Below are 16916 nucleotides of genomic sequence, written 5' to 3'. Positions count from 1 at the left end.
ATATTTCGAAACAGTGGAAGATGAAATTATAGCAAACCCGGTTGAGGAATTTAAATGCTATTTTTTTTTTAACTCTGTAACTGATATTGTTATTCTACAGATAGAAGATAAATTTAAAAGCATTTCAAATTCATCACTAATATAAAAACTTTAGAAAAAGTATATCAAAAACTTGGTAACATTTATGGAGATGAAATTCTAATCCAAATATTGTTTTGCGACGGAATTTGATTTTGAATAAAAGGGACGTAAATAACCCTGAACACATATTTCAATAATATTAATTAATAATTATAAATCTATTAACTGTGTTAAAACTTTTTCTTATATTATCAATTACTATAATAAATGCTGAGCGCTCTTTCGGCAAATTAAAATTAATAAAGAATTGTTTTCGGTCAAGTATGTGTGCATAACGCTTAAATGCGCTCATGTACTAAGCTTCAAAATGATCTGTTATCTTCCTGAAGTCATCAATAGCGAAAACAAAATCACGCATTAAATAAACATGCAATAATAATATTTGTTCATGTTTGTTTTTTAGTTTTAGTTTTTGTTTTTTTTTACTTTGCAAAAAATTTAGGGCCCCAAATGGTTTTTTGCACCTGGGCCCCTACATAGAGAAAGCCGTCTCTGGTTTCTGCGTATGTAATTAGAGAAATTTATGATACAAATCGGATGATGGAAATCTCGCTGCAATTGGAACTGTGAGGTATCGGATGAATGTAGAAATAAATTCTTGATGTGGTATTCTGAAATTGAGGAACTTGTGAATATTCATATTCCTAGAAGATATTTCTTGTGTGGGGCAACTATTAAGAGAGAAGGTATGATTCTAATAGTATCTGCTGATGCTAGTATCAAAGGATGTGGTTGTATAAAATACTTTCAAAATCCCAGTGCTTTAGAGACGTCTTTCGCATTATCCAAAAGCAGAATAGCTCCTCTACAGAAATTGACTATTCCTCGCTTAGAAATGATGGCAACTAACATTGCTGCAAGAAGTAATTATTTGAAAATGCTTTTCAAAATCAAGGAGGGCGACATTTATTGTTTTAGTGGCTCTCAAATAATGGTACATCGGATAAAGGGGTCTGTCAATAATTGGAAACCTTTCGTGTCAAATTCTTTTAAAGAGATACTTAACTTAATCATTCCTTCTCCGTGGCAATTTTACAAGGGAACTGAAAATCCACCAGATCTTGTGTCTCGTGATGCAAAACTGAATGATCTCATAAACAATAAAATTTGGTTTCAAGGTCCACCTTGGATAATGCAAGGGAATTTTAACTATCAAAGAACCAAGCCTATTTTAAATCCTAACCTTAGCGAACTCTCTCTTGAAGAACAACGACAATCAAAATGAACTTGATTCTAAATCTTTGATATAAAATGAATTCTAATAATCAAAATGAATTTGACTTCTTAGCAAAATTCGTTTCTTGGAATAAATTTAAACCTGTAGTGGCATGGTGTTTTAGATTTGTGAACAATGTCAATTTTTCATCATTTAACGGTTTCTGAACCTTGTAGTGAAAAGTTTATAAGCCAATTAACAGCTACGCTACTCGAGCAATTGCTTTTGTATTGTGGTCATGTTACTGGGCTGCTAACCGTAAGGTCCCAGGTTCTATCCTCTCTCATCACAATCAGCTACATTGGTGACCTCGGACGATGATCCTTCAACCTTCGTACAGCTATTGTGGCGCCATCTACCCACAGCAAACCAAAGTCGTCAGATTCACTTGACGCAGCAACACAAAAAGGCCGCAGCAACCCAAAGTCGTCAAACTCACTTGACGCAGCAACAACAACCAGTCACACACACAGGCTGGCGCTTCTGAAATGGATACAGGTGCATTAGAATCTACAGCTAAAAATACATCACCACTCTACAGCCATATCTTCGTCTCACCTCCGAATCACTGGAGGGAGAGTCTGTGGTGAAAAGCTAATAAGCCAGTTAACAGCTACTCTACCCGAGCAATTGCTTTAGTATTGTGGCCATGTTATTGGGCTGCGAACCACAAGATCCCAGGTTCTATCCTCGCTCATTCCAACACGCCACAATCTAATAAAGCTCCCAATGTTATCGTGCGCTCAGTTTAAAAAAATGAATTTAAAGAAGAAATCTCGTTTTTAAGAGCAGGAAAATATATCGGCTTGAGCAGTAGAATTATTTCCTTCAATCCTTTCGAACTTTTATGCCTTTAACTTTATTTATCGCGAAAGAAAAAGAAAACAAAATCGTTATCTGGTTTCGAATCAAAGAACAAAAACCAGTAATTCCATTGTTTCTTTGAATTGGCTTTTGTCTAGATCAGAATTGCTTTCATTCAAAACCAGCGAACGCTTGCGTAGTCCCTCCTCATTAAGAAATAAATCGGGGGAAAATGTGGCGGTTTAATGGATGAGACAGATGACTATTCCCTTCCTTAATGAAGCAATAACAACTTCTGTCTTCTTTCTCAAATGGCATCGGTCGGAGGAATTAACGTTTTAGATTCATTAATGTAGATTTATAAATCAGCCCTCTTGGAAGCCTTTAATCACTGATTTTAATTTCCCTAGAAATGTAACAATTACACTGGCTAAATTAAGAACAAATCACTATAAGGGAATGAAGATCCTTCCTGATGGGACAAAAACCTATATTTACTCCAAAAATTGCACGAAAACTCAGCTCACACCGAGACACATCTTCGAGTAGAGATGCATAATCCACGATATTTTGAATAACAAATAATATTGCTATTGTTATTTTTAAATATGCGTTCCAAATATCTGTTATTTCAATCATATTATTAATTAAAAATTATTACTTAATATTAAATATAAAATTTATTAATTGTAATTAATACTTAATTTACTAATTTAAGTAACATGTGATTGAATTAATTTATCTGTTTCAGCTTACTTCTTAAATTTTATTTTTTTTTCTCAAAACTATTTATTTAATTTATTTATTAGAGTGAACCATTTTCTGGAAAAGATGAGTTAAAAATATATGTCATTTCTTTAAAATGTTTATTTTAGTCCTATATTCTACCAATAGATGGCGCCAGCAGTAAACCGAATACATGTAATCAAAGTCAATCATTTTACGAGTAATTAAAAATGATCTGTATGGAATAGTGCATCATCAAATACGAATATCGGTCACTCCTGTAAAGTGGAGCGGTGACTTCGCACTTTCCGGTGAAATCACCACTCCGATAAATTTCAGTGATATGCAATTCAATGATACGATACGATAATTCCAATAACCGGTCAGTTCACTTTTCAATCCAATCGCAGATTTCTTTCAAGAGCTTCCATTGGACAGATCGTATCGATTGTTACTTTCCAGTGAAGTCACCGCTCCGGCAAATTTCAGTGATATTGTATCGATTATTACTTTCTATCGTGATCCAAAACCTGTAATCGAAATATCATCAGAAAGATCGTATCAAGGATATGAATCACACACCTCTTTGAAAAGTATTGATCACTTGTATTTGTGACTTTTTGATATTGGTTACGTAATAACCGCTCTGAAAATATTCGTCATCCCTATCTTCGAGTGCCCATCTATTACCGCAGATATCTTAAAACTTGGCTGGTTACCTGATGGATCCACTTCGAGAGATCCTTTACACTCCTGAAGCACAAAACTGACGGCAGTGATCCTCCGGACCTTTGAAATATTTTTCCTCACTTTTCGCATTTATATGGATACGACAACAATCTAGGATCCAACTATTATTCTATTTTTTTATAATTTGAATTCGAATCGCCGTTTCGAGAACCAGCGAATTGGATACGAAAATATTCGTTCAGTTTTCGCTTTTGGAACCGTGAATTTTGTGTCGATGGAATGATTCTTCTCTGATACAGTTCAAAAAGCAATGTTTGTTTATAAATACTATCAGTGGCGCTCTTTACTGCTTTGAAGATGCTGTCATGTTAGTTTTAATGAATTTATATTTAGTTCTTATGGAGCTTTTGAAAATTGTCTGTGTTGAATATTGCTAAAATGCTTTCGCAAATTCATCATTTTATATTAGTAACGCATGCAAAATACGAATAACATTCGACAAATTAATATGTTTTTTCTCCCAGTAAAGCTACAATATTTAATGTGAGTGTATAATGTTATTCACTTTTTCAATCAGATTTCATAATTTGTGTATGGAATAAATTGAATTCGTTGTTTCATAACTCATTTAACGCGAACACAATTCTTATGTTTTATATCCAACTGTCATTTTTTTATTCTCAAATCAGGAATTTAAATGCTTTTTCTCAAAATTTATTAATCCTTGTTTGCATGATATGAAATTCTTAATTTAGTAATTATATAATTCGAAATTTACTAGGGCAGTTAATAACTAAATTGTGTAATTTTTAATAAAATTATCTGCAAATGAATTATTCGCTGATTAATTAAATAATTGGATTGTTGTATTTTTAACATTTTCTAGAGATAGGCAGGCTGAAAATATACTATACCTCTATCAGGCACAAACCTACAAAACACATCTGTGGGACTGTTCAATGATTTTATTAATATATGAAATATTTTTATTTATTTTAATCCATCTTACAAATTAAAAAAAAAAATCTCTTACAATTGAAATGGCATTGAAAGTGCAATTTGCTATGTTAGGAAAATATAAACATGATAATATTTCCATTTATGCATAATTTCTTGTATGTTGGTTGATTGAGGTTTAATTTTGCAAGAGCCATGTTTGGCTAAACTGCGCCAATCAAATTGTATATTGGAGAATTTCATTTATAGATACTTTTGTATTAAAAATATTTTATTTGTTAACATAGTCAAAATTTAACTGCTAGAGAACCTATTACCAACTGATCGTTGGTGATTGAAGCTGGCATACACTTTATACATGAATACTCGTTTAAGTATTGAATGTATTTTGATAAATTCTTTTTAAAAATAGTATTGTTAAAGGATTGATTATATTTTTTAGAAGAAGTTTTATCTAGCCTTATCACATTTTCATTATGTATTAATATTATGTGGTTAATATTAATTTTGATTTATATGCCCTTAAATTTTAAAACCAAAATTTAATTAAATGGTAACAAACTTTGTTCCAAAACTTGATCTTATTATTTTTTTTATAAGTCAAGGGATATATTTTCAATTTTATTTTAGTTGTTAATTGGTTCTTTCCTTTAATTTTAAAATACATGATATCTGTCTTGCGTTATTATAGTGTATTAAAAATTTATCTAGAAGTATTATTTTAAACAGCTGGCTGTGCATTTTTTGTGACAAACTAATATAATCTAAACTTATCAAGCAAAACATATCTTTGTGAGAAACATAAAACAAGAATTATGTAAAATTCAGTTTTTACTTATTATTGCTTTGTTAATTTATGAGTAATTGAAAATTTAATGAATAAAATTTAGTATTTATGAATGAAAAATATCTGATATTCAATATGTTTGTTTATTTTAAACATGCTATTATATTGATGGCTTAGTAGTTTTATTAAATAAATTCTTTCATTTATTAAATTTTAATAAATGACATTTCTTCAATGTAAAGAAGTATTCAAATGTATTTTGTGCTTTATTTTAAATTAATGATTTGGGTTTTATTTTATTATTATTTATATTTTTTATAATTTAGTGCTCAAGGAATAATATTATTATTTTGTTGAAAATATGAATATGAAAAAAATAAACCAAAATCTGAAATGTTACAACATTTTTATGAATATATTTCATTTACTGTCTAGTGAATGTTCATGAGCGACAGATTTTCCTTCAGAATTGGTTCCCCGAAACCAGTAACATAAATAGAAATGATAAGCGAATGCTACAATATAGGTTTAGAAGTAACTAAAAAGCTTATTCCAAGATCCATGTGTATATAATATATTATGCTTCTTTGAAAATGATAAATTTGTGTGTTCAGTTTGGATTTGTAATGCTTATATACCATCTGTGAATATATTGAGTTTATAAATTTCCTTGAACATCTAGAAGGTCATAGATACATAATAATGAATGTATCAAATTTCACTAAAAGAATTTGCAATTCAAAAAGGTTTTTGAGCTTAAACATACTCAAGGCCATGAGAAATAAACTTATAAAACATAAATTTATCTTCTATAGTTCAGCTGATTAAAAAAAAAAATGTATATTCAAATACATTTAATTCATTTTTTTAAATCAAATGCCTTTTGTTTTTATTGATATATTTCCATTGCAATTAAATGTTTATACAATATAATTGTTATTTTTTAAAAAATATGAATTTAAAAAAATTATCCAATATCTAAATACAACTTACTGTTATGAGATTATGACATAGTTAGAGAATAATCATAATACAAAGATTATTTTTGTCAAATAGAAATTCAAAACCAGTTATATAAGTCTTGTGGTATAAAAATATTCTACAAAGTAAAGACTGATTTAAAATTATATTCAAGAACACATTCCAGTATTTCCCCCTTTTTATATTTTTGTATCCTTGTTGTTTTACATAACTCATCGATTAATCGTGTCCTGTTTCATTTAACTACCTATACCAGAAAGTTATGTACATAAAACACACAGCTACTTTTTTTGTTTTTTAAGCTTTAGTCATATTATCAAATGCACATGCAGAAAAATAATTGTTTCAGTCAGTAAAAATTTTTTTTTTTTTTAAATCTTAATGTATAAATATTTGGGAGATGCCTGTCATGTGAATTATCACATGACAAGTTATTTTACATTTTGAAATAAGCATGAATTGGTCACTCTACATTTAAAACAAAGAAAATCTTGTAAGAATTAATTCTTTAAGGACTCTTTTCAAGAAATGTATATGAATTTTGATTATGAATTATAAATATGTTTTCCTCGAATTAAACATGACTTATAATAGCTTAAAAAACTCATAAAATTTGTTCATTCAATGTTAATATAAGTAGAATTTCCCTTTTTTTTTTTTTTTCCTTTTATTGTTGGTTTTACTTTACATTCTTGTGATACTTCCAATTTCATTTCTAGACTCACTTATGGTTCATTTACAAAATAGGTTATTTTTAAATTAGGATGTTAAGATAAACCAGACAATTAGGATAAAATTATTGAGAATTTTCCATTGAGCAATTCTTTGTCATCTTGGGCATAGGAGAATATAAGCAGTTGATTAAAATAACTTTATTAGTCTGGATGCCAAATTAATAAATTTTAAAAATTCTATGAGTAAGATATTTGGATCGCAATTATACTTCATAAAGTTTAGTTGGTGCAATTCCTATCTATCTAGTTTTTATTGACTTAATCCAGTACTTATAAATGGGTTATCTGCTCAAATAATATTATAAAAAATATGAATGCCAGTTTATCATGATTCATTGCAATAAAAAAAAAGAAACTTTTTCACAAAAATAAGAAAAGTATAAATAGAAACAAATTATTCACATGCTAAATTTTTTTAAAAAAAAGTGTTGAAATACTATGGTAAATTGATCAATTTATATAAAAACATGCTTCATAATGTGCATTGCCACTAGATTTTGACTTTCAATTACTCAACTTATGTCAAAATCTTTTTCTTGATAATTTAATTTTTATTGAATTTAAGTTAAGTTAATACATTGAATTAAGTTAAATACATTTGCCATTCATTTAAATTATATTTATTGAAGTCATTAGAAACCTTGGTAAGGTCAGTTTATTAGGAAAGGAAATTAAGCACATTTCTAAGGAGACATACATTAAACGAACCAATTAGACTGTGAAAAAGTGACCACTAAAGAAATATCCTCAACAAATTTAACTGTTTGTATTCTGCTTTAGATTTTGAAACAATAAATCACATTGCTATCATAAAATTAATAAATAATTTCTGAATTATAATTTTAATTGACGAAAAGTTGTTTGACCAAGGAATCAAAATCTATCAAATAATTATTCAATTCTGTAATCAGGAGCTGAAAATATGGATGTTAACTTTAAGGATGAAATATTCAAACAAAAAGAAATTACCTAGTTTTACACAATTTGTTAAAAATGCTCTTCTTTCTTTCATGGAGCCAGTTTTGAATGTCTATATAACTGTTTGGGTAATATTATGATGCATCTCTTTGAGAATGAATAGTCTGCATGCCGCACAGACCGTAAGATATTATTTATTTTCGTTATTCAGAATGAGAAATTTCTACAAAACTCACTCTTCTGGATAAAATTTTGTTAAATTTTTTTAAAATATTTGGTCCATGATATTTTTCCAGAATATCTTACTCCTCATAAGCCTTTGTCTTACTGGCTTCAATTCCTCACGAGTACCTTTTAATATAGATATTTTAACAGGCAGCTTAAATTCTAAAAGTGTATTGGAGAATCTATGTAAAAAAATCATTATCTTGATCAAACTGAACTGTCATTTATTAGCTAATAAAAACTGTAAGCACAGCAATTTCTAGAACTGCTTGCCCTAGCAAAAAGTCACTTAAATTTAGTAATTAATTTAAAATTATTGAGAAAATGAAATTAAATGGTGAATAATTATTTTCAAAATGGTATTTTTCTTTAGTTGAATGAAACTCCTTGAAAAATATGAGCATCATAAAATTATTTAGAAGTGAAATGTATGCTAGCTTTTTAAATTAGCTTTTAAAATTCTCTTTACTTTACTAATGGAATTGTCTTAAATTTACATATATAAATGTAATCACTGGAACATGTTTAATTATTCGAAATTATATCTTACTTTAACTACATTCTAGTTTTCTGGATTTTTGACATAGAATCGCAATCGTTTCTGGTATTCTGAATAACTTTTAAATATCCTATTATAATATTCTAAATAATAAATATTCTATTTAATTATATTGAATATATATATTTTTTTTATATTCAGCAAACATTTGATGCTAAATATCTTTGGATATTATATTTTTAATCTTTATCTTAAATAGGAATCAAATTTAACAATTAATAAAACACATCAAAGAAATGTATATCGATTTTTTTTAAATTCATATCAAATTTATAAAGTTTTTTAAATTTTTTTTAAAAAAAGGATCAACTATCTATCTATATATATATAAAGTGCTAGCGTATGACCACATAAATCGCTCTTATATTAGGATGGCAGCAGACAAATGTAAATTAAAGTTCTTACGAATTTCGAACTGCTTCATTGAACGTTTTCACTGTTACATTGAATTTATTATTTCGCTTGGCTAATTAATGGGAGCTGTAAAATATTATTTGAAATTTTCTGGACAGGTTACTGTGTTATCACAAATTCCATTCAGTTAGAGAAAAGAGGATTCAAAAGTAAATTAAGAAATAAATTTCAAACAGAAAATTTAATCGAGTGATAAAATGGTCTTGACCGTGAACTGAAGGTATATGAATTGCCTATGAAAATTGATGTCCATATCTTCCAAAAACAAAAATACACACACACACACACACACACACACATATATATATATATATATATATATATATATATATATATATATATATTACAGAAATCATTTTTGTATTATATTTTTAATGATATCAATTTCATTTTCATATAGTTTTCTTCTTAATTTTAACAATATATTTTTTTTTATTTTATACTGTGGCGGATTGAATTGAGCGAGAATAGAATCTGGGACCTTGTGGTTCGCAGTCCAGTAGCATGACCATGATACAAAAGCAATTGCTCGGGTAGCGTAGTTGTTAACTGGCTTAAATGCTATTCACTACAATACACAGTCTGTTTCTAAATCTTATAATGGAATTCAAACTCATCCGTGAAAAGCATTCAATTGCTTACTTTTACCATTCATTGACTTCACTGCAGGATTTTCACTTCCACTTCTGTTTCGAATATGCATTACTTAATTTGCATTTAAATGAATTCATTTTTTTTCCAATCATAGCAAATTAAAAATTTTCAAAGATGCATTTAATTCATATTAGGCATTTAATAGACTAAAAAATCAATTATCGAGGCTTACTAGCTAATCACTAAAGGTGGGTAATTAGAAAAAAAAAAAAAAAAAAAAAAAAAAAAAAAACGCCAGTGAATGTTGAAAAAAGCAATTAAGAGGTCGCCCCTTGCACTTGCACTGCCCCGGAGCGAGCAAGTTTATCATTACGCCTCTAACAAATATAATTGAAAAATCAATAACTAAGCATTTAAATAAGAATTGGAAATTTCATCAATGGGAAAGATACCAAGCGAATCATTTCTGTCAAATTTTTTCCTATTATTTTAGAAAACCTTTTTTCCATTTCTAATACTGTATTCACTCCTCAAATAAATTGCTGCACTAGCAAATTCTTCGTATTATTGTATTTGATTGGCTACGCATCTTTCTCTCTCCCCATATATATATAATTTTTGAAGCAGAATCTGGCCGAAGATTAGGAAGAAGACACTTTGAATTTTTAACTTCGTTTTATTTCCATCTCGGGAAGCATGATTTATTTACAAGAGGCGCGGACAAAACACGTCCGCTCACAGCGCGATACAAGAGCAGATGAGCGTAAAAAGAGAGGGAAAATATTTTCACGGTGCTTATATATACAATGAGATTTTGACAGGGATTTCTCTACACGCATCAAGAAAATTATAGGGATCTTTTAAAAGAATGTGCTTGGCTGGACAATTTTTATCCCTTCACTTGGAGCGTGGGAACATGTTAGCTTTTAGCTGATTCAGCAATTTTATTACTCGTGTTGAATTAATTAAATAGAAAAAGTGGAACAGGATCAGGGAATAAGAGAATATTTTAGAATGAAGTTGATACGAGCTAAATTAAATTGAAAGTTAGAAAATTAATTAAATTTAAATGAGATTTTAAAATATCATTATATATATATATATATGATATTTTAAAATCTCATTTAAACTTAATTAATTTCCAAATTTTTATCTTAATTTGACCCATGTTAACTTCATTCTAAAACATTTTCTTATTTCCTAATCCCATTTCACTTTTTTTATTTAATTAATTCCATAGAAGATTTGTAAAAATATTTTAGTCGGTATTCTCACATTCCGAATGAAGAGATAAGAAATTGTCTAGCTAAGCGAACTCTTTTTAAAAGATGCCTAGATTCCCCTATCTAAATCGACACGTGTAAAAAAATCCCTATCAAAATCTCACAGTATATAAAGACTGGGGAAAATATTTTCTCTCCTTTGTCTCTTTTTTACTCTCTTCTGCTCTTGTATGACTGGTGAGCGGACGTGTCTTGTACATAAATTATGCCTCCTGGGATGGAATAAAAGCGGCATTTAAAATTCGAAAAAGTCTTTTCTGTCCTCGACCATGATTCTGCTAAAAAATTATGTTTTCATTATATATATATATTATATTTCATGCTTTTTTTTTAATTCATAATTTTTTTTATATTAGTTTATTTTTTTTGGGAGGGGGGGGAGGGAGTACTTTTTCATCTCTTTGTTCTTATATGCTAAAAATTTTACTTTATTATTTTCTAATAGAGTACCTACTCGGCTTTATCTTATTTCTTATCAAAATCTACTTGGCGAAAGGAAATAGATCATTAATATAACATAGAATTTAAAAGTATTTCTTTTCTAAGGGAATATTTTTGGAATTCTAATGAATTGATTCACAAATTATCAATGTAAAATATTTCTTATTTTTGCATACTATATTGCATTTCAAATATCTCTTACATTATTCGCCCACTTTTTGATTCCTTAAAAAAGCACAAGCATAAATTCATCCGTTTATTTTCAAATTCATTCCATGCCTTATCAACAACCAATCCAAAAGTGGGTGAATGAAGTCTTACTTAGTATTCAATGATTTTTTTACTTTTTTCGTATAGAAAAAGTATTGCAATTGTCAAAAAATTCGAAATCTAGTTTTTCTCGGCTGTTCCCGTTTTAGACGTTCTTGAATTCGAGAACACTTTCAAAAATGTCATTCTTTATATGAAACGGATAACTCGAAAACGCTTTAAGCTAGATGAATGAAATTCGGTATACGATCTTTACAACAAGTTTATAGATTTCTTTCAAATTTTGAACAAAATCTATAGGAAGTCTGTATATCTAACTGTGCGAATATAAGTTAAGACGATCACTACAAAACGAACAGAGATATATAGATAAAATTCAGCACTTATATTTAACACCTATAAAATTTTGAGCTAAGTCCAATGAAGGGTTGAACTGTACTTTTAGAAGCATGTAAATGCTATATCAAAAAGGCAGAGGCTTGCATATATCAAATTTAATAGGTGATCCTGTGATCACATGTGTAGTTTTGTGTTAAATTTATTTTTACATTTCAGTAGAATGGGAAGAAACGCGGCTTAAAAAAAATCGATTTTAGTGTACTGTTAATCGCATGCCAAGGATTAATGCCAAAACACTCGCTAAGAATCACACGTAGATTCGGTAGAAATGCTAAATTCACACCAAAGATTCATGTTTCATAACTATTTTACGCTAATGTCATACAAGGAGTTTTTTGTGTTAACGCCCTTTATAGACAGTATGCGAGAAAGTTTTGGGGAGACCATTTCCGTTGGTTTGATAAACAATTCCTGAGTCATTAGTCAACTAAAAAATAAGGAATTATTCAAAAAATATGTTGATTCTTCTTATAGCAAAACTTCTTCGTTCCTAATTTTTACTTCACTATAAAATCTTTATAAAATTTCAGTTTTTCTTCAAAATTTATTCAAATCGGCAAGGTGAATCCAAACCCAGCAAAACATATAGGGTTAGCCAGGAATTAAGTGGGATAGGATGGATAATGCTATTAACTAATGTTTGGAAACTCCACCATTGAAGATTTATTTTAGCCCCATTTTAAAATTAAAAAATATAATTATTTTTGTGACGCAATTCATAGTTTTTCTTCATTTAAATTCATTGGCATATCAAGTGTTGTTTTTTTTAATGACTTCTTTGAGGGAAAAGGGGTGCATTATTTGCAATGTTACCTATAACACTTTGCAATGGTAGGTGTTATATTTTACTTATTATCGATTCAATTAATTTTTTTATTTAATTTTATAATTCACTAGTCACCTCAGACGACTAGCTCTTGTCCCTACAATACTGCTTACGTTCTATTTCAGATAAATCATTAAATCTAGCTTTGTGGTGGTATGTAGATTATTATGATCCATGCAGGAAGCAACAGGACGAATGTTTTTAGGAACATTTCTTTTAATAATCACATTCATGCACTAAACAAACACAAAACATTCATGCGCGCGGCTTTACAATTCAGCGTCACATCTCATTCTAATTACAATCGCAATGCACTATGGGATGACATATGGGATGGCCTAATCAGGCATCGCCATCTAGTATCCAAAAGAGAAGAGGAGAGTAATGCAACTGCTACAGCTTCCCGTTTATAATTCCGCCAAATCATTGTCTTTCGAGTGTCCTGTACACGGACTTTTCCTGTGGAGATAGTCTCTAGACAGAATAGGCTATTTAAAATGTAAATGTACTGCTCATATATTTTCTATATTTTGCAATAATAACCTCTAATATAATATTAAAAAAATATAGTGCAGTACACTCGAGAGTATCCGGCCTAATGTAAGGACAAGCCGGGTAACAAGAAAGCCGGATTGGTTGGAGTTCTATGAACAAATTTCTTTGCCCACATACCAGAAGACACAAAATTTTATACCAAAAATTCACTGTTATAATACTTATTTTCTCACTTCTTATTGAATAGTAATCCTTCCACTTACCTTAAGTCACATAGAATGTGAACGCGGCCGCGATCCGGTGAATCATAGAAGCAGTTTCCGTTAACGTGTCGAGTTAAAAATAGACGGTTCTGCACTGATAATTTATATATACTGCACTGCACATTTCGAGAATTTATTAGAGAAAAAGTAAATTAGAGGATATAAACTGGATTATAAGGATTCAACATAAATTCTGTAATGCCTAACTTAAATGCAGGAAACATAAACAAAACATTAACGTAAATCGTAGGCTTAATTCTTTAAGAGAATTGACTCAAACTGATTTTATTTTTCATTGATAAATGATTATACAGCTATGAAAAGGAGTTACTACGACAAGAGTTAAACTTACAGTTTTAATTTTTAAATAAGTTCTTAATAGACATCCGTTACACACTGACGGAACAGTGAACAAGGAGCAAAATTCTGCTCTTCTCCTGTATTTTGTACATGACACGTAGGAGAATCATAGCAAATGCCTGTTTCCAATGCCTTGGCAAGGTTGCCAATGCAACGCCTTGCTTTCCTTATTTAATTACGATAAAATAAAACCAGACCGGATAGTACGGAAACCGGATAGTCGGGGATCGGATAATCCGGAGTGTAGAGTGTGCTGTAATTTATAAGAAAGAGATCTTTGAGGTTTAATTTTTTCTTTTTTTCAAAGATGAAACTTTTGAAATCTGGCATGTTATTCTAATCGCCCTATATATGTTCTAATCAATCCAAAACTATTAAATTCTTTACTTTTAAACTCTATAAATCCGTTTGAAACTTTAAACATGATTGAAGATTTTTCACTTGTTCTGAGCATAAAGACATGTTAATTGTTTTATGTTATTTAGATTCCGAAGATGCATTGTGAAGAAACCTGTTGAATGCTGCAATTCCAAAGTGTTTCCATGACAAGGTGAGCGACTGCGGAGTCATCGCATCTTTCCTTGTGAAAGGAATAACGATAAGAAGGCGATTTACAAAACTGAGATGCAGAATATGACCGATGTAATTTGGAATCCAGAACCACGAAAGAGAGATGAACAATTCTTGTAATTCAAGTAGAAAAGTGTACTCTCAACAAACATATGTCAAAACACATCTTTCCATTCAATCATAGCAGAAACTGTTTTTATATACTATATCCATGCAGGTGTTCGTAAGATCTATGAAATTTGGTGTACAATTTGAATCTGAAGAAAATTTGTCTACTTTTGATTAATAAAGTAGGTTTTCTTTTAAAGAATAGTTTTAAAACGCCATTTCCTTATTACTTTCGCGATGGAAAAACTATGTTCTCCTAATCTGTGTAGTCTAGCTGTTTCTCAGGAGGAAATTGTACAGAAAGATTTGCATACTCCTACAAAAAAGAAATCGTATTCATGCGATGTTTGCGGTAAAATGTTTTTTTGTTGGTCTCACTTAACAACTCATATACGGACGCATACGAAAGAGAAACCATACGCATGTAATGTCTGCCATAAAGCCTTTTCTGACAAATCATCGTTCAATAGACATATTCGGACACATACGAAAGAAAAACCGTACTCATGTGATGTGTGTCATAAAGAATTTTCTGAAAACTCGCATTTAAAGGCACATTTACGGACGCATACCAAAGAGAAACCGTACGCATGTGATGTGTGTCATAAAGAATTTTCTCAAAACTCGCATTTAAACAGGCATTTGCGAACGCATACGAAAGAAGAAACATACCCTTGTGATGTGTGCCATGAAGTATTTCCTGACAATCGCTCTTTCAGTCGTCATATGCGGATACATATAAGACAAAAAAAGTTTGCTTGTAACTTGTGTAATAAAATATTTTCTGACAGCTGGCATTTAAGAAGACATTTGCAAGTGCATACGAAAGAGAAATCGTTTACATGTGTTATTTGTAGCAAAGTATTTGCTATGAACTCGGATTTAAAAGCGCATTTGCAGACACATTCGAAAGAGAAACCGTATTCTTGTGATGTGTGTCATAAAGAATGTTCTCAGAAATCGAATTTAATTATGCATTTACGAACGCATACCATGGAGAAACCATACACCTGTGATGTATGCCATAAAGCATTTGCTAATAATTCGATTTTGAATCGACATATTTGGAGTCATACGAAACATAAACCGTTTGCTTGTAAGTTTTGTAATAAAATATTTTCTGACAACTGGCATTTAAGAACACATTTGCGGGTGCACACGAAAGAGAAACCGTATGCGTGTGTGATTTGTAGTAAAGCATTTTCTGTCAAATCGAAATTAAAGACTCATTTACGGACTCATACGAAAGAGAAACCGTACGCTTGTGATATTTGCTACAAAAAATTTTCTGAACCCTCCAATTTAAAGGCACATACACGGACGCATATGAAAGAGAAACCATATATATGTGATATGTGCCATAAAGCATTTTCTGGCAAATCATATTTCAGTAAACACATTCAGACACATATGGAAGAGAAACCGTAAGCATGCGTCATCTGTAGTAAAGCATTTTTTTAAACTCTAATTTAAAGACGCATATATGGAAATCCATGTGCCTGTAGAATGTGCCATAATGTGCATTTCTGACTGCATGAATTCAAAGATGCGTTTACAGACTCATATGAATACGAAACCATTTGCATGTAACTTGGGAATAGAGAATTTTCTGACTTTCTGACAATTCCAGGAAGAAGACATTTGCGGGCGCTTGCGACAGAGAAACTATTTGAATAAGACTTTTGTAGTAAGAAATTTACTTGTTTATCTTTTAAAGAGACATCTGTTGGCATATATCATAGCAAAAGCTTAAATATGAGTAAAGTGAAATTAGGAAATACTTTTTTTATTTTGCAAGCTTTCTTCAACAGATTTTTATTGTAATAAATTCATGTATAGCACACTAAATATGTCTTTGTGAATTATGCAATTTTAAGATGTTTTTAAAAAATATAAATCGTATTTAAAATATTTATATTAATATTAAAAGTGTAATAATTTATAAATGAATGAGATTCCATTGTGATTCTTAAAGTTATTTAAGATTTTGTTAAATTTCATTAATTTCATTTCTAGTAATATCATACTTTGTCAGATATATTTTACAATTTTTTTTATCTTTTCTTTTTACTTTACAGTGCTTGTACGCATTAATTCCATTAGAATGCAATTACAAACACAAACTGAATACAAAACATTTTCTTATGAAATGTGC

The 16916-nt window shown here is 29.8% G+C and overlaps 1 protein-coding gene across 1 annotated transcript; it reads left to right on the top strand.

The window, feature by feature from the left end:
- Positions 1–3583: 3583 nt before the first annotated feature.
- LOC129988453 (zinc finger protein 271-like) lies at positions 3584–16597 on the top strand. Its single transcript, XM_056096684.1, has 2 exons — positions 3584–4120; positions 14569–16597. The coding sequence occupies exon 2, from the start codon at positions 14999–15001 to the stop codon at positions 16187–16189; it is 1191 nt and encodes a 396-aa protein (XP_055952659.1). The 5' UTR covers positions 3584–4120; positions 14569–14998; the 3' UTR covers positions 16190–16597.
- Positions 16598–16916: the final 319 nt, after the last annotated feature.

The sequence above is a fragment of the Argiope bruennichi genome, chromosome 10 (genome assembly GCF_947563725.1).
Source record: "Argiope bruennichi chromosome 10, qqArgBrue1.1, whole genome shotgun sequence".
NCBI classification, from domain to species: domain Eukaryota; kingdom Metazoa; phylum Arthropoda; class Arachnida; order Araneae; family Araneidae; genus Argiope; species Argiope bruennichi.
The sequence above is the reverse complement of the archived record's forward strand: the minus strand, read 5'-3'. Positions and strand labels throughout refer to the sequence as shown.

Coding starts and splice junctions, on each gene's coding strand:
- LOC129988453 (XM_056096684.1), top strand. CDS start 14,999: ATGGAAAAACTATGTTCTCCTAATCTGTGTAGTCTAGCTGTTTCTCAG.